The sequence below is a fragment of the Coregonus clupeaformis genome, chromosome 25 (assembly GCF_020615455.1).
Source record: "Coregonus clupeaformis isolate EN_2021a chromosome 25, ASM2061545v1, whole genome shotgun sequence".
NCBI classification, from domain to species: domain Eukaryota; kingdom Metazoa; phylum Chordata; class Actinopteri; order Salmoniformes; family Salmonidae; genus Coregonus; species Coregonus clupeaformis.
In genome coordinates, this window is record NC_059216.1 from 35,037,323 (window position 1) to 35,051,420 (window position 14,098).

General features: G+C 43.4%; 1 protein-coding gene across 1 annotated transcript in view; it reads left to right on the plus strand.

The window, feature by feature from the left end:
• Positions 1-13,723, plus strand: part of LOC121539625 (thioredoxin-related transmembrane protein 1) — a 26,299-nt gene extending 12,576 nt beyond the window's left edge. Inside the window, exons 5-8 of the mRNA XM_041848263.2 lie at positions 3,231-3,276; positions 5,136-5,237; positions 10,054-10,120; positions 10,447-13,723. Coding sequence (XP_041704197.1) covers positions 3,231-3,276; positions 5,136-5,237; positions 10,054-10,120; positions 10,447-10,676 — 445 coding nt within the window. The 3' untranslated portion in view covers positions 10,677-13,723. The remainder of the gene's footprint in view (positions 1-3,230; positions 3,277-5,135; positions 5,238-10,053; positions 10,121-10,446) is intronic.
• The last annotated feature ends 375 nt before the right edge of the window (positions 13,724-14,098 follow it).

Below are 14,098 nucleotides of genomic sequence, written 5' to 3' on the forward strand. Positions count from 1 at the left end.
TCCACCTGTGGTAAATTCAATTGATTAGACATGATTTGGAAAGGCACACACCTGTCTAAATAAGGTCCCACAGTTGACAGTGCATGTCAGAGCAAAAACCAAGCCATGAGGTCGAAGGAATTGTCCGTAGAGCTCCGAGGCAGTATTGTGTCGGGGCAAAGATCTGGGAAAGGGTACCAAAAAAACAACCATCTCTGCAGCACTCCACCAATCAGGCCTTTATGGTAGAGTGGCCAGACTAAAGCCACTCTTCTGTAAAAGGCACATGACAGCCCACTTGGAGTTTGCCAAAAAGCACTTAAAGACTCTGACCATGAGAGACAAGATTCTCTGGTCTGATGAAACCAAGATTGAACTCTTTGGCCTGAATGCCAAGCGTCATGTCTGGAGGAAACCTGGCACCATCCCTACGGTGAAGCATGGTGGTGGCAGAATCATGCTGTGGGGATGTTTTTCAGCGGCAGGGACTGGGAGACTAGTCAGGATCGAGGTAAAGATGAACGGAGCAAAGTACAGAGAGATTCTTGGTGAAAACCTGCTCCAGAGCTCTCAGGACCTCAGACTGGGGCAAAGGTTCACCTTTTAAACAGGACAACGACCCTAAGCACACAGCCAAGACAACACAGGAGTGGCTTTGGGACAAGTCTCTGAATGTTCTTGAGTGGCCCAGCCAGAGCCCGGACTTAAACCTGATCAAACATCTCAAGAGAGACCTGAAAATAGCTGTGCAGCGACGCTCCCCATCCAACCTGACAGAGCTTGAGAGGATCTGCAGAGATGAATGGGAGAAGCTTCCCAAATACAGGTGTGCCAAGCTTGTAGCATCATACCCAAGAAGACTCAATGCTGTAATTGCTGCCAAAGGTGCTTCAACAAAGTACTGAGAATACTTATGTAAATGTAATATTTCTTTTTTTTTTTTTTGAATAAATAAGCAAACATTTCTAAAAACCTGTTTTTCCTTTGTCATTATGGGGTATTGTGTGTAGATTGATGAGGGGGAAAAACAATTTAATACATTTTAGAATAAGGCTGTAACATAACAATGTGGAAAAAGTCAAGGGTTCTGAATACTTTCCGAGGCAATTTAGCAATTAGGGTTTGTTATCTGTAGTGGTTATGATAAATTAGGCATTGTTGCTCACTGTTGGCATATAGATGAATGTGAACAAAGAAAATCCAGTGCCGGCCTATTTATTTTTTTATAGCTTTTTTTTCTTCATTCCAGTAATCGAGTACTGGAAAGAATCTTATGACAACTCAAAGGTCAAATGCCCATCCCTATTTAGAGCAGTGGTCACCAACCGGTCGATCGCATTCCTAGTCGATCACCAAACATTTCTGTAGAAAAGCCAACGGTAAAGCCTTGTCACAGAGTTTCTAAACCTAGAGGCACAACATCACGAGACTTCTGGGAAAGCTTGCAAAACAGACCAAGCAGACCAGGCTGGGGTTTGAGAAGCCAAATGAGAGAAGTGAAAAAATCTTCCTTGGTTGTTAATTTTCTCAATCTAAAGGCACCGCCTAGATTCGAGCCAAAGTCTTAAGTAGTTGAACGTTATTACTCCAACCTTGTGAAAGTGACAAACTGACACGTTCAAATTTTAATCAAAAACGACTTGATATCGAAGGAGTGCCTTTTGATTTGACATCCTACGCAGTTCGGCGGGAGACGACCGTTAGACCCGATGACGTGTTTCTGCGCTTAGCTATCCAACGTCGCCATGACATCGCCTACAAGTGTGATTGAGGATTTCTATTGGAGAAGTAGTTTCTGCCTATCTTCTTAGTGTACTGTTTTTCTTTATTCATCTTGCGCTGTTGGCGGTAGGTGCATTTGATTCAGAAGCACTTCGTGCCAGGTAGGCACAGTGTTTCCATTTTGAACCATTTCATTTGTCTGAAAGGACAAACTCCGCCTACCCAGCGGACCACGAGAGCTGTGGCTAAATCAAGTGCACCTACTGCGCTGGCTAGACTTTTAAAACCATGACCAGAGAGAGACTCAAAGAATACAGCAAAGAGCTGCTGTTTTTATGAGTGAGTTCATGTTTATCGATAGGCCTGCGTTTTTGGTATTAGCAGCTCGTAGTGTTTATTTTAATACCAAGGAATATTTCACTTTCTCTGGTCATAGGAACAACATGAATTTGTGCATGAGGCAGAAATAATGCAGTGCGACTCGAGTTTCGCCATCAGCTGGAAGACTGTCCCCTCTCTCTGGTTAGTCTCGCTGGAGGAAAGGAGCAGTGACTGTGAGAGGAGAGGCAGACCCTCTACTGCTCTCTTCCTCCCTGAGACTGACCATCAGATGCAGCTACAATCAGTTCAGTAAAATAAAAACTAATTATTAGCAAGTTATTTCAATTTATGCTCAGCGGTGCCTCGCGAGTGATACAACAACTGATCTATTTTGTTATCAAAGCTTGAGTTTTGAAATATAATATGGTCTGAGAAAAACAATATTGGCAGGCCAAGCATAGCCAATATGCTGTGATAATGTATTAGGCCTACTGCACAAACCTCATTCCTACGGAACTGTTTGTATTATGTTAATGGTGCATAGGCTTACATTTTAAGTCATGTTTTAAAAATAATTTGAGCTGCAGATCTCTGCTTGCTTTTTGACTGCGAAAGTGATCTTGACTCAAAAGGTTGGTGACTGCCTTAGAGGAAGGATGTTTCATACATATTTGTCGTTTCGGTCTAAAAGGATTGTTGAGATATTTAAGACCATACCATGTACTGGGTGACTGTACCCAGTATGTGATATAGGAGTAGATGATACAGTGAATAAATTGCTACCGTACATTTCCATGTAGAGTCGTCTCATGAAGACCACAACTTATATTTACTCATTCTTAACCACAATCGTTCTTCTTATCACTGACAGTGACACACACACACTAGACTTCAGAACCACAGGAAATATCAAACGCTACACTGCAACCTCTCCTGGTAGTTACTTAGCCACTTCGTTTTCGGTATAGACACAAAACCAACAGACCCAAATGGCACCCTACTCCCTATATAGTGCACTAATTTTGACCATAGCCCTGGTCAAAAGTAGAGCCCTATATAGGAAATAGGATGCCATTTGGGATGCAACCATGCTTATTTCCCCCTCTGTCAGCCACTCTGACACTTTAACCAGGTTACAGTCTTTGTTTTTAGCTGTTGATTATTAGCTGTCTCATTAAAAAGTCTAAAAGGTATTTCTTCCTCTGCAGGATGAACACAATGTCAGCTCTCTTCAAGTTGTCAATGTTCATTAGGGTGAGTCCTGCTGTTGCCTTCTCCCTGCGTGCTGTTAGACCCCATTCATACCACACCAACATTATGGCTGCATCCCAAATGGCGCTCTCTTCTCTATGTAGTGCACTACTTTTGAACAAGGCCTTTAGGGTTGACTTATTCCACATTTTGATGTGTTTCAGCCTGAATTCAAAATGGATTCTCAGCCATCTACACACAATGTCCTATAATGACAAAGTCAAAACATGTTTTTAGAAATTTTAGCAAATTTATTGAAAATGAAATCTAGAAATATCTCATTTACATGTTAGAATCACCTTTGGCAGTGATTACAGCTGTGAGTCTTTCTGGGTAAGTTTGCACACCTGGATTGTACAATATTTGCCCATTATTCTTAAAAAAATTATTCAAGCTCTGTCAAATTGGTTGTTGATCATTGCTAGACAACCATTTTCTTGCCATAGATTTTCAAGCAGATTTAATTCAAAACTGTAACTCCGCCACTCAGGAACATTCACAGTCTTCTTGGTAAGCAACTCCAGTGTAGATTTGGCCTTGTGTTTTAGGTTATTCACCTGCTTAAAGGCGAGTTCATCTCCTAGTGTCTGGTGGAAAGCAGACTGAACCAGGATTTCCTCTAGGATTTTGCCTGTGCTTAGCTCCATTAGGTTTATTTTTTTATCCTGAAAAACTCTACAGTCCTTAACGATTACAAGCATACCCATAACATGATGCAGCCACCACTATGCTTGAAAATATGGAGAGTGGTACTCAGTAATGTGTTGTATTGGATTTGCCCCAAACATAACATCTAGTATTCATGGCAAAAAGTAAATTGCTTTGCCACATTTTTTTGCAGTATTACTTTAGTGCCTTGTTGCAAAAAGGATGCATGTTTTGGAATATTTGTATTCTGTACATGCTTCATTATTTTCACTCTGTCAATTAGGTTAGTATTGTGGAGTAACTACAATGTTGTTGATCCATCCTCAGTTTTCTCCTATTACAGCCATTAAACTCTGTAACTGTTTTAAAGTCACCATTGGCCCCATGGTGAAATCCCTGAGCGGTTTCCTTCCTCTCTGGCAACTGAGTTAGGAAGGACGCCTGTATCTTTGTAGTGAATAGGTGTATTGATACTCCATCTAAAGTGTAATTAATAACTTCACCATGCTCAAAGAAATATTAAATGTCTGCTCTTTTTATTTTTTTATTCTACCAATAGGTGCCCTTCTTTGCGTGGCATTGGAAAACCTCCCTGGTCTTTGTGGTTGAATCTGTGTTTGAAATTCACTGCTCAACTGAGGGACCTTACAGATAATTATTTGTATATGTGTCGTACAGAGATGAGGTAGTCATTCAAAAATCACGTTAAACACTATTATTGCACACAGAGTGATTCCATGCAACTTATTATGTGACTTGTTAAGCACATTTTTACTCCTGAACTTTTAGGCTTGCCATAACAAAGGGGTTGAATACTTATTGACTCAAGATATTTCAGCTTTTCATTTTTAATTAATTTGTAAAGATTTCTCAAATTAATTCCACTTTGACATTATGGGGTATTGTGTAGGCCAGTGACAAAATCTAAATTTAATCAATTTTAAATTCTGGCTGTAACACAACAAAATGTGGAAAAAGTCAAGGGGTGTGAATACTTTCTGAAGGCACTGTATAGGGAATAGGCTGCTATTTGGGACACATTTTCACGTGATTCGTTGACATGAACAATTGAAGAGAATGTTCCTCTTACACATGGTCAGGGTGGTTTACTTACCATTTGACTTGCATTTTACATTTGACTTACTTTAACTTACCTTTTATTGCATTCCTGCCTGAAACTGACAATTGACGTCCTGTTGTCCTCTCCCCTCCAGCGTTGCCATAACTACCTGACAGAGCAGTTGGGCATTCCAGTGTGGGGCTCGTATGTCATCTTTGGACTGGCCACTCTCTTCTCTGGCCTAGCCCTGGGACTGGTACGTTAAAATCATACTCCTTAATATGTGATCCCTATGTGATCTGTCCTGTCTCGTCTGGTCTTTGTTTGATTGATTTTAATTGCACTAGGATTTGATTTTACTTGCACTTTGATTTGAATGTACTTATAATGTAAGGTGTCCTGAAAGGCATCTGTCAAATAAAGTATTGTTATTATTTAGTAGTATGTGCATAACCTCATATAGTGGGCCACCAACAAAAATGTAAACAATGGAGCAAATGCATCTCATTATATTTTGTAGGAAAAGTGTATGACTTTGGAGGTTATTGGTGGCAATGAGAGCAAGATATATCAACATCTTACAGTAACATCAACTCTGCTCTCCTCAATAACATTTACATTTACGTCATTTAGCAGACGCTCTTATCCAGAGCGACTTACAAATAGGTGCATTCACCCTATAGCCAGTGGGATAACCACTTTACAATATCTTTTTTAATTTTTTTAGGGGGGTAGAAGGATTACTTTATCCTATCCCAGGTATTCCTTAAAGAGGTGGGGTTTCAAATCTCCGGAAGGTGGTGAGTGTCTCCGGAAGGTGGTGAGTGACTCCGCTGTCCTGGCGTCGTGAGGGAGCTTGTTCCACCATTGGGGTGCCAGAGCAGCGAACAGTTTTGACTGGGCTGAGCGGGAACTATGCTTCCGCAGAGGAAGGGGAGCCAGCAGGCCAGAGGTGGATGAACGCAATGCCCTCGTTTGGATGTAGGGACTGATCAGAGCCTGAAGGTACAGAGGTGCCGATCCCCTCACAGCTCCATAGGCAAGCACCATGGTCTTGTAACAGATGCGAGCTTCAACTGGAAGCCAGTGGAGTGTGCGGAGGAGCGGGGTGACGTGAGAGAACTTGGGAAGGTTGAACACCAGACGGGCTGCGGCATTCTGGATGAGTTGTAGGGGTTTAATGGCACAGGCAGGGAGCCTAGCCAACAGCGAGTTGCAGTAATCCAGACGGGAGATGACTAGTGCCTGGATTAGGACCTGTGCCGCTTCCTGTGTAAGGCAGGGTCGTACTCTCCGAATGTTTTAGAGCATGAACCTGCAGGATCGGGTCACCGCCTTGATGTTAGCGGAGAACGACAGGGTGTTGTCAAGGTTCACGCCAAGGCTCTTCGCACTCTGGGAGGAGGACACAACGGAGTTGTCAACCGTGATGGCGAGATCATGGAACGGGCAGTCCTTCCCCGGGAGGAAGAGCAGCTCCGTCTTGCCAAGGTTCAGCTTGAGGTGGTGATCCATCATCCATACTGATATGTCTGCCAGACATGCAGAGATGCGATTCGCCACCTGGTTATCAGAAGGGGGAAAGGAGAAGATTAGTTGTGTATCGTCAGCGTAGCAATGATAGGAGAGGCCATGTGAGGATATGACAGAGCCAAGTGACTTGGTGTATAGGGAGAATAGGAGAGGGCCTAGAACTGAGCCCTGGGGGACGCCAGTGGTGAGAGCATGTGGTGCGGAGACAGCTTCTCGCCACACCACTTGGTAGGAGCGACCGGTCAGGTAGGACGCGATCCAGGAGTGAGCCGCGCCGGAGATGCCCAGCTCGGAGAGGGTGGAGAGGAGGATCTGATGGTTCACAGTATCAAAGGCAGCAGACAGGTCTAGAAGGACAAGAGCAGAGGAGAGAGAGTTAGCTTTAGCAGTGCGGAGAGCCTCCGTGACACAGAGAAGAGCAGTCTCAGTTGAATGACCAGTCCTGAAACCTGACTGGTTTGGATCAAGAAGGTCATTCTGAGAGAGATAGCAAGAGAGTTGGCTAAAGACGGCACGCTCAATAGTTTTGGAAAGAAAAGAAAGAAGGGATACTGGTCTGTAGTTGTTGACATCAGAGGGATCGAGTGTTGGTTTTTTTGAGAAGGGGTGCAACTCTCGCTCTCTTGAAGACGGAAGGGACATAGCCAGCGGTCAAGGATGAGTTGATCAGCGAGGTGAGGTAGGGGAGAAGGTCACCGGAGATGGTCTGGAGAAGAGAGGAGGGGATGGGGTCAAGCGGGCAGGTTGTTGGGCGGCCTGCAGTCACAAGTCGCAAGATTTTATCTGGAGAGAGAGGAGAGAAAGAAGTCAAAGCATAGGGTAGGGCAGTGTGAGCAGGACCAGCAGTGTCATTAGACTTAACAAACGAGGATCGGATGTCGTCAACCTTCTTTTCAAAGTGGTTGACGAAGTCATCCACAGAGAGAGAGGAGGGAGGGGGGGGATTCAGCAGGGAGGAGAATGTGGCAAAGAGCTTCCTAGGGTTAGAGGCAGATGTTTGGAATTTAGAGTGGTAGAACGTGGCCTTAGCAGCAGAAATAGATGAAGAAAATGTAGAGAGGAGGGAGTGAAAAGATGCCAGGTCGGCAGGGAGTTTAGTTTTCTTCCATTTCCGCTCCGCTGCCCGGAGCTCTGTTCTGTGAGCTCGCAATGAGTCATCAAGCCACGGAGCAGGAGGGGAGGACCGAGCCGGCCGGGAGGATAGGGGACACAGAGAGTCAAAGGATGCAGAAAGGGAGGAGAGGAGGGTTGAGGAGGCAGAATCAGGAGACTGGAGGGAGAAGGATTGAGCAGAGGGAAGAGATGATAGGATGGAAGAGGAGAGAGTAGTGGGAGAGAGAGAGCGAAGGTTGCGGCGGCGCATTACCATCTGTGTAGGGGCAGAGTGAGTAGTGTTGGAGGAGAGCGAGAGAGAAAAGGATACAAAGTAGTGGTCGGAGACATGGAGGGGAGTTGCAGTGAGATTAGTAGAAGAGCAGCATCTAGTAAAGATGAGGTCAAGCGTATTGCCTGCCTTGTGAGTAGGGGGGACGGTGAGAGGGTGAGGTCAAAAGAGGAGAGGAGTGGAAAGAAGGAGGCAGAGAGAAATGAGTCAAATGTAGACGTAGGGAGGTTGAAATCCCCCAAAACTGTGAGGGGTGAGCCATCCTCAGGAAAGGAACTTATCAAGGCGTCAAGCTCATTGATGAACTCTCCAAGGGAACCTGGAGGGCGATAGATGACAAGGATATTAAGCTTAAATGGGCTAGTGACTGTGACAGCATGGAATTCAAATGAGGAGATAGACAGATGGGTTAGGGGAAAAATTGAGAATGTCCACTTGGGAGAGATGAGGATTCCTGTACCACCACCCCTCTGACCAGATGCTCTCGGGGTATGCGAGAACACATGGTCAGACGAGGAGAGAGCAGTAGGAGTAGCAGTGTTTTCAGTGGTAATCCATGTTTTCCTTCAGCGCCAGGAAGTCGAGGGACTGGAGGGTAGCATAGGCTGGGATGAAGTCAGCCTTGTTGGCAGCAGAACGGCAGTTCCAGAGGCTGCCTGAGACCTGGAACTCCAGGTGTGGGGTGCGTGCAGGGACCACCAGGTTAGAGAGGCAGCAGCCACGCGGTGTGAGGCGTTTGTGTAGCCTGTGCGGAGAGGAGAGAACAGGGATAGGCAGAGGCATAGTTGACAGGCTGTAGCAAATGGCTACAATAATGCAGAGGAGATCGGAATGAAATGAACTAAACATCTGGGAAAGGAGAGAGTAAAAACCAAAACTCCCAAATATAACTCTCCCAACTTCACCTCAGAAACTATAATTGTTTCACTGAACCACCCGAATAAAACTCTCCAACTTCCACTTTAGAAATTAGAATTGTTGTGCAGCGGTTCAATGTTTCAAGGAATAGACTCAACTTACTTTATTCAGCTAGCTAACTATGACGCTATAGCTAACTAGCATGCTAGCATCCAATAACACACAGTTTAGCACCAATACTTGGTTACAACAAACTACCAATTGTGTGTTAACACACTAAACAGATAATTCGTGTCCGTGTCTAGTTCCTTTCATCACGCAGCAATAATTAAACGTTGGCTAGCTAGCACAAATATATTGTATTTAGCTGCTACAGTACAGCTAGCTGGTCGTGTTGGCTAGCTAGCAATGGCTGCTGTGTTGACTTTGTTTGAAAAACGGCGGCGCTGTGAACAAATGTGGCTGGCTAAAAGGATATTGTATTTAGTTGCTACCGTTGCTAATAGCTACTCGCCAGCTAGTCCAGGAGGTGAGTTAGCTAGCTAGCTAGCTCGTGCTACACCCGGCACCGCCGAATACAATGCTAACCTACAATAACTACCCACAACAGCCCACGATGCCTACCTATAATACCTAATAATATACAGCCCACGATGCCTACCTATAATACCTAACTACAATCTAAATACATAGTTTAAGCCTTACTCGACAAAGCCCAAGCTATGTATAAAGCCAAACTTATCCGACGCCAGCTGTCTGGGTGGCAGACAAGAAGACATCAGTAGCTGTAGCTGTGGTCTTCTGCAATCAGTAGCTGTAATTAAGTACAGTAGCTACTAACTACCTAACGTTAATGCCTCGGATAATGAGGTTAGAAAAACAGCTGAATGGTAGGTAGCTAGCTGGCTTAATTACAGGTACTCTTAAGCGTGAAATAACATTGGAAACAACTATCCACAGTTGCTAAAAGTTACCAGTAGCTACCCGCTAGCTAGCTAGCTTTGTTGGTCCAGGTAGTGGGTTAGCTAGCCTCGTGCTTCGCCGGGCTCCGCCGAATACAATCCTTACCTACAATAACCTACAATAACTACCTAAGTAAACTACCTACAATACCTAACTACAATACCTACCTACAAACTAAATACATGGTTTAAGCTTTACTCAACACCATATAAGAAGCCAAGCTTACCTCCTGCTAGAGAAAACACAACCTCTCCCGGCGACAGCTCAGCTCAGTACTCAGTACTCAGCTCAGCTCAATAACCTAACCAGCATCCCTTGTGCCTTCTCTTCCCAGATACTGGTGTTCATAGCCGATTTTGTCTTCCCATCACGACGATTTAACTCACCAAACTACTACCAGAGTGAGTATGAGATGACAGAGAATCCATGTTCATGCAAATGTAACTTTGTGAAATATGTAGCACTGTTATGTGCTGACATTAAGCAAGAACTCCTAGAGAATGTATAGAGGAATATAGGTAATAATTCATCATAAATGTTTCTTTACAGAGAACAGACATTCGTCTTTTTTGTATTCTTCCTAAGTTGTGTCCCAGTGACTTAGTCATTACATACAGTTATGTTTTAGTTTAGGAGCAATGGCATGGAGGGTGCGATATGTAATGTAACATATTTGTTATTGTCATGTACTGTTATTCATATTGTCTTTGTTATTGTCCTGTTCCAGAGAAACAGACGATGGAACAAGCCAGGCTTATTCAGCAGCTAGAGGAAGAGCAGGAGGCGGATGGAGAGGAAGATGATGATGAGGACGATGAAGATGGAGAACAGGAGGATGTCTGGAGGAGGAGAGCATCTCCAGAGGGCCATCCCGAGGCCAGAGGGCCGGGTTACCCAGAGGAGGCCCTGCGAAAGAGGGTGGTTGGCAACCGTGAGGATGAGGAGGAGGACTCCTAGAGGCCTGGAGGGGAACTGCAGATGCCACTTAACGCACATGGGAGACGGGGAAGGGGCCTGAGCTCATATTTATAAAGCGCCTCAGAATAGGAATATTGATCTAGGATCAGTTTTGCATTTTAGATCATAATAAATAAGATTACATGAGCAGGGGTAACTGATCCTAGATCACCACTCCTACTCTTAGGTGCTTTATGAATATTAGACCTGGCAGCAGTAGAGTTTACAGCAGACAGCTTACAGAGAGCCTTAGCGACGCCCCGGCGACTTCTTGCTTCCTGTATCTGCTTCAACGGGAGTGCTCCGGATTCTGATGACCGCTCTGCTTTCACCACCAGCATTTTCTCCTGGACTGGAGGTGCTACTGTACACTCCCAACAGCAGGGTTGTGTTCATTAGGTATCTTTTGAAGAAAACAGAGTGGAACAGGGAGGGTTTATCCAAATTTGTCCAATACAAAATGCTCATTTTCATTTTCCATTGCAAAATGTTTTAAAACGTTTTCCATCGCGTGCCCTAATGAACCGATAAATTGGGTGAGGTTTATGTATGGAGTGCAGTAGAACTGTATAATTTTTTTGTCACTGTTTTATGCTATGCATTTATTTTGTTTTTATTGAATCTCTTGTGCGTTAATCCCTGTTTTAACAAATGATATGCAGCTTGTGTTTTGAGCATAATTTCATTGTATGATATTTTCCATGTAATCTAATATGTACTTGCTATGTTTGTTTTGTTCACCTTTTTGTACCTCAGAAATCCCATAATTTATTTTCATCCAAGTCTTCCTTGACAGACCGTGCATCCACCCGCCATGATACTCCATAATGGTTAAATATTGTGCAGTAGTACATCTGGATCCTCTTTCCCCCTTATAATGAGTGCAGTGCAGTTAGCATGCTTTTATACAGGAACCCATGATCAAATCTCTTCGGGACAGGGACCCTTCATGTTTCCATTTGGTCTTTAATCAGCAATCACACAAAGATGTTGACTTGAGTTACGATGCTCTGCTCTAGCTCTACAAGACTGGACGGTTTAATCTCTGGTGGAAGGGAACTGCTATCTGCTGCCTGCATGGTTTTTATTAAGTTTCACACCACTGTATGAAGGATTGTGGTGCTAAACCTCCCTGGTGAATATTGTTCAATATGGATCATTAAAGCGCAACTGAACGTAATAAGGAATTTCTCCTTTTAAAAACAGCTGATGTGGCATCGGTATGAGTCAGAAAAATTTATTCTAGTGTCAAAATTGACTACAAAGTGTAAATGGGATCATTTCAGTCATAGAGTCGGTCTCGTCCATAACAGAGGTTTGCAAGATGATTATGAAAAAAGGGTATGTCATGGAATGAAGGGTACCGTAACAGTTTTACTTGGGTTGTGTTTTTTTCAATCCTGCCCCCAGCTGGCAGCACCCAAGTAATCATCAATTCAGAGCGCAATGCCATGGTCAATTTGGTTTAACATTCGACATCCCTATGGGGCTAGATAGAATTACACAATGTATTTGGGGCAATATTTTAAAATGTCAATAGCTCCCGATTTCAATTACTTAAAAATGTTAAACCAACTATAAATTGTAGAAATTCATATACATATACTGAAAGGTGTGCAATATTAAAATATTTTCCCATTTACATTGTCTAATTTATTGTCTGTCCCTAACTAGCACCAAAGATAGGATATCCAAAGTCAAACCAATTTTGCCACGTCGCACACCGGCCGGCAGAAGCTAATTGGCTAAATAAGTTCGCTAGCTAGTCTAGGCTACTTTCAGACACAAGACCTGGTTAGACGGTTTCAAGTTATCTAGAAGGGTGAGTAACTGTACTGTTTTGTCAGAGTGAAAGTACAAACCCTTCCCTCATTCGAACACACACACAGGAGACACCCACATCAAAGCACTCTTCCAAAACCCAGATCTTGTTCTCATTCGCATTTCCTAATGAGGAGAATTGAAACCGAGGCTAAATCAGGAAGTTCAGCTCCCCTTTAATACTGAGTTCATAACCAAGTGGGAAAGTGGTAATTAGCAGTTGTGAAGTCGTAAATACCAGTTGGATGCATTCATGTACTTTGAACTCGTTGACAAATGCCGATTTGCTAATGGCCAACAAGCTGTGTCAACCATACACTAAAAGTACAGCTATCATGCTTGTAAACAAGTTGTAGTGTTCAAAAACCATATTAATAGAGTCTTTACATAAATATTTTGTTGCATTTAAGTGCTGAAAATGATGTTATCGAGGTCATTTCCTTAGTAGGTGACGTCAGAGGACAGCATGTGGGAGAAGTCGGAGCTCAGGGATGATAAACGAGTTTCCCACTAGTAATTAGCAGTTGGAGAGGTGTTCAAGTGGATTTTTCCTAACAGAGCCATACTGGGGCGCGTTCACAACACCAAACTGTTACAAAGATATTGTGCTGTAAAATGTAAATAACCTTGTTTTGTCAATCTCCACTGTTAAGATAATATCCACCCCTTTGTAAAGCTGGCAGTGGACTGTATTTTGGATTTGTATCTTATGTTGTGTTCACCTGTGTGTGATGTTCTTCCATATTATTATTGATTGGTAATGTGCTGTCATGTAATGTGCTGTCAATTATTAAGGGAGTTCTTTAATAGCCTGGTCCCAGATCTGTTTGTGCTGTCTTGCCAACTCTTATGGTCACTCTGGTTCTTCTATTTTGGACAAACTAGGGATGTGTCTCAATATGCATACTACTGTGCTCCTCACTCCCCATGCTCCTAGTGCGGTCTTCGAGGGCATTCTCTTGAGTATGACCTTATTAAGACGAGAGTGTGGAAACACATACATTTTACATTTGAGAAGCACTGCACACTCCTGTGCTACTGCATTACCTTTTACAGTTGACAGTAAATTGTGTCATCATCATGTCGGCTGCTCATCTACAGTATGCTGGACTTTTCTGGATCACGACTACCCTCTGTAACATGTAATATGTCAAACATTTGTAGATCTGAACATCAGATTTAGTTTAATATTGCATTATTGTCAGTAAAGCAATTTAGACTTTTAATCCGTTTGTGTTTTGTATTATTTAGCTACATAGAAATTTGGAAGTAAAGACCAACAAAATCCAACTTGTCACATGGAATGTGCACGGGCTCCATGATGAAAAAAAAACAAAAAAACATATTGTTCTCGAACACTTAAAGAGATTGTCAGCCGTTTTCTTGCAAGAGTTAAATGTAATTTAAAGAGGAGCTGGGTTGGAGAGGCCTATGCTGCCACCCACTGTAGTAACAGCAGAGGTGTAGTGCAGGTATACGGCGCCCCCCTGCAGAAAAATAAGAACTAGACAATCATTTGTGCCAGGTGGGATATCCCTCCTAAATAGCTCGGGCTAATGTTCCTGTTGACCCAGTAAGGCCAGCAGGCTAGTCTTTTTTAT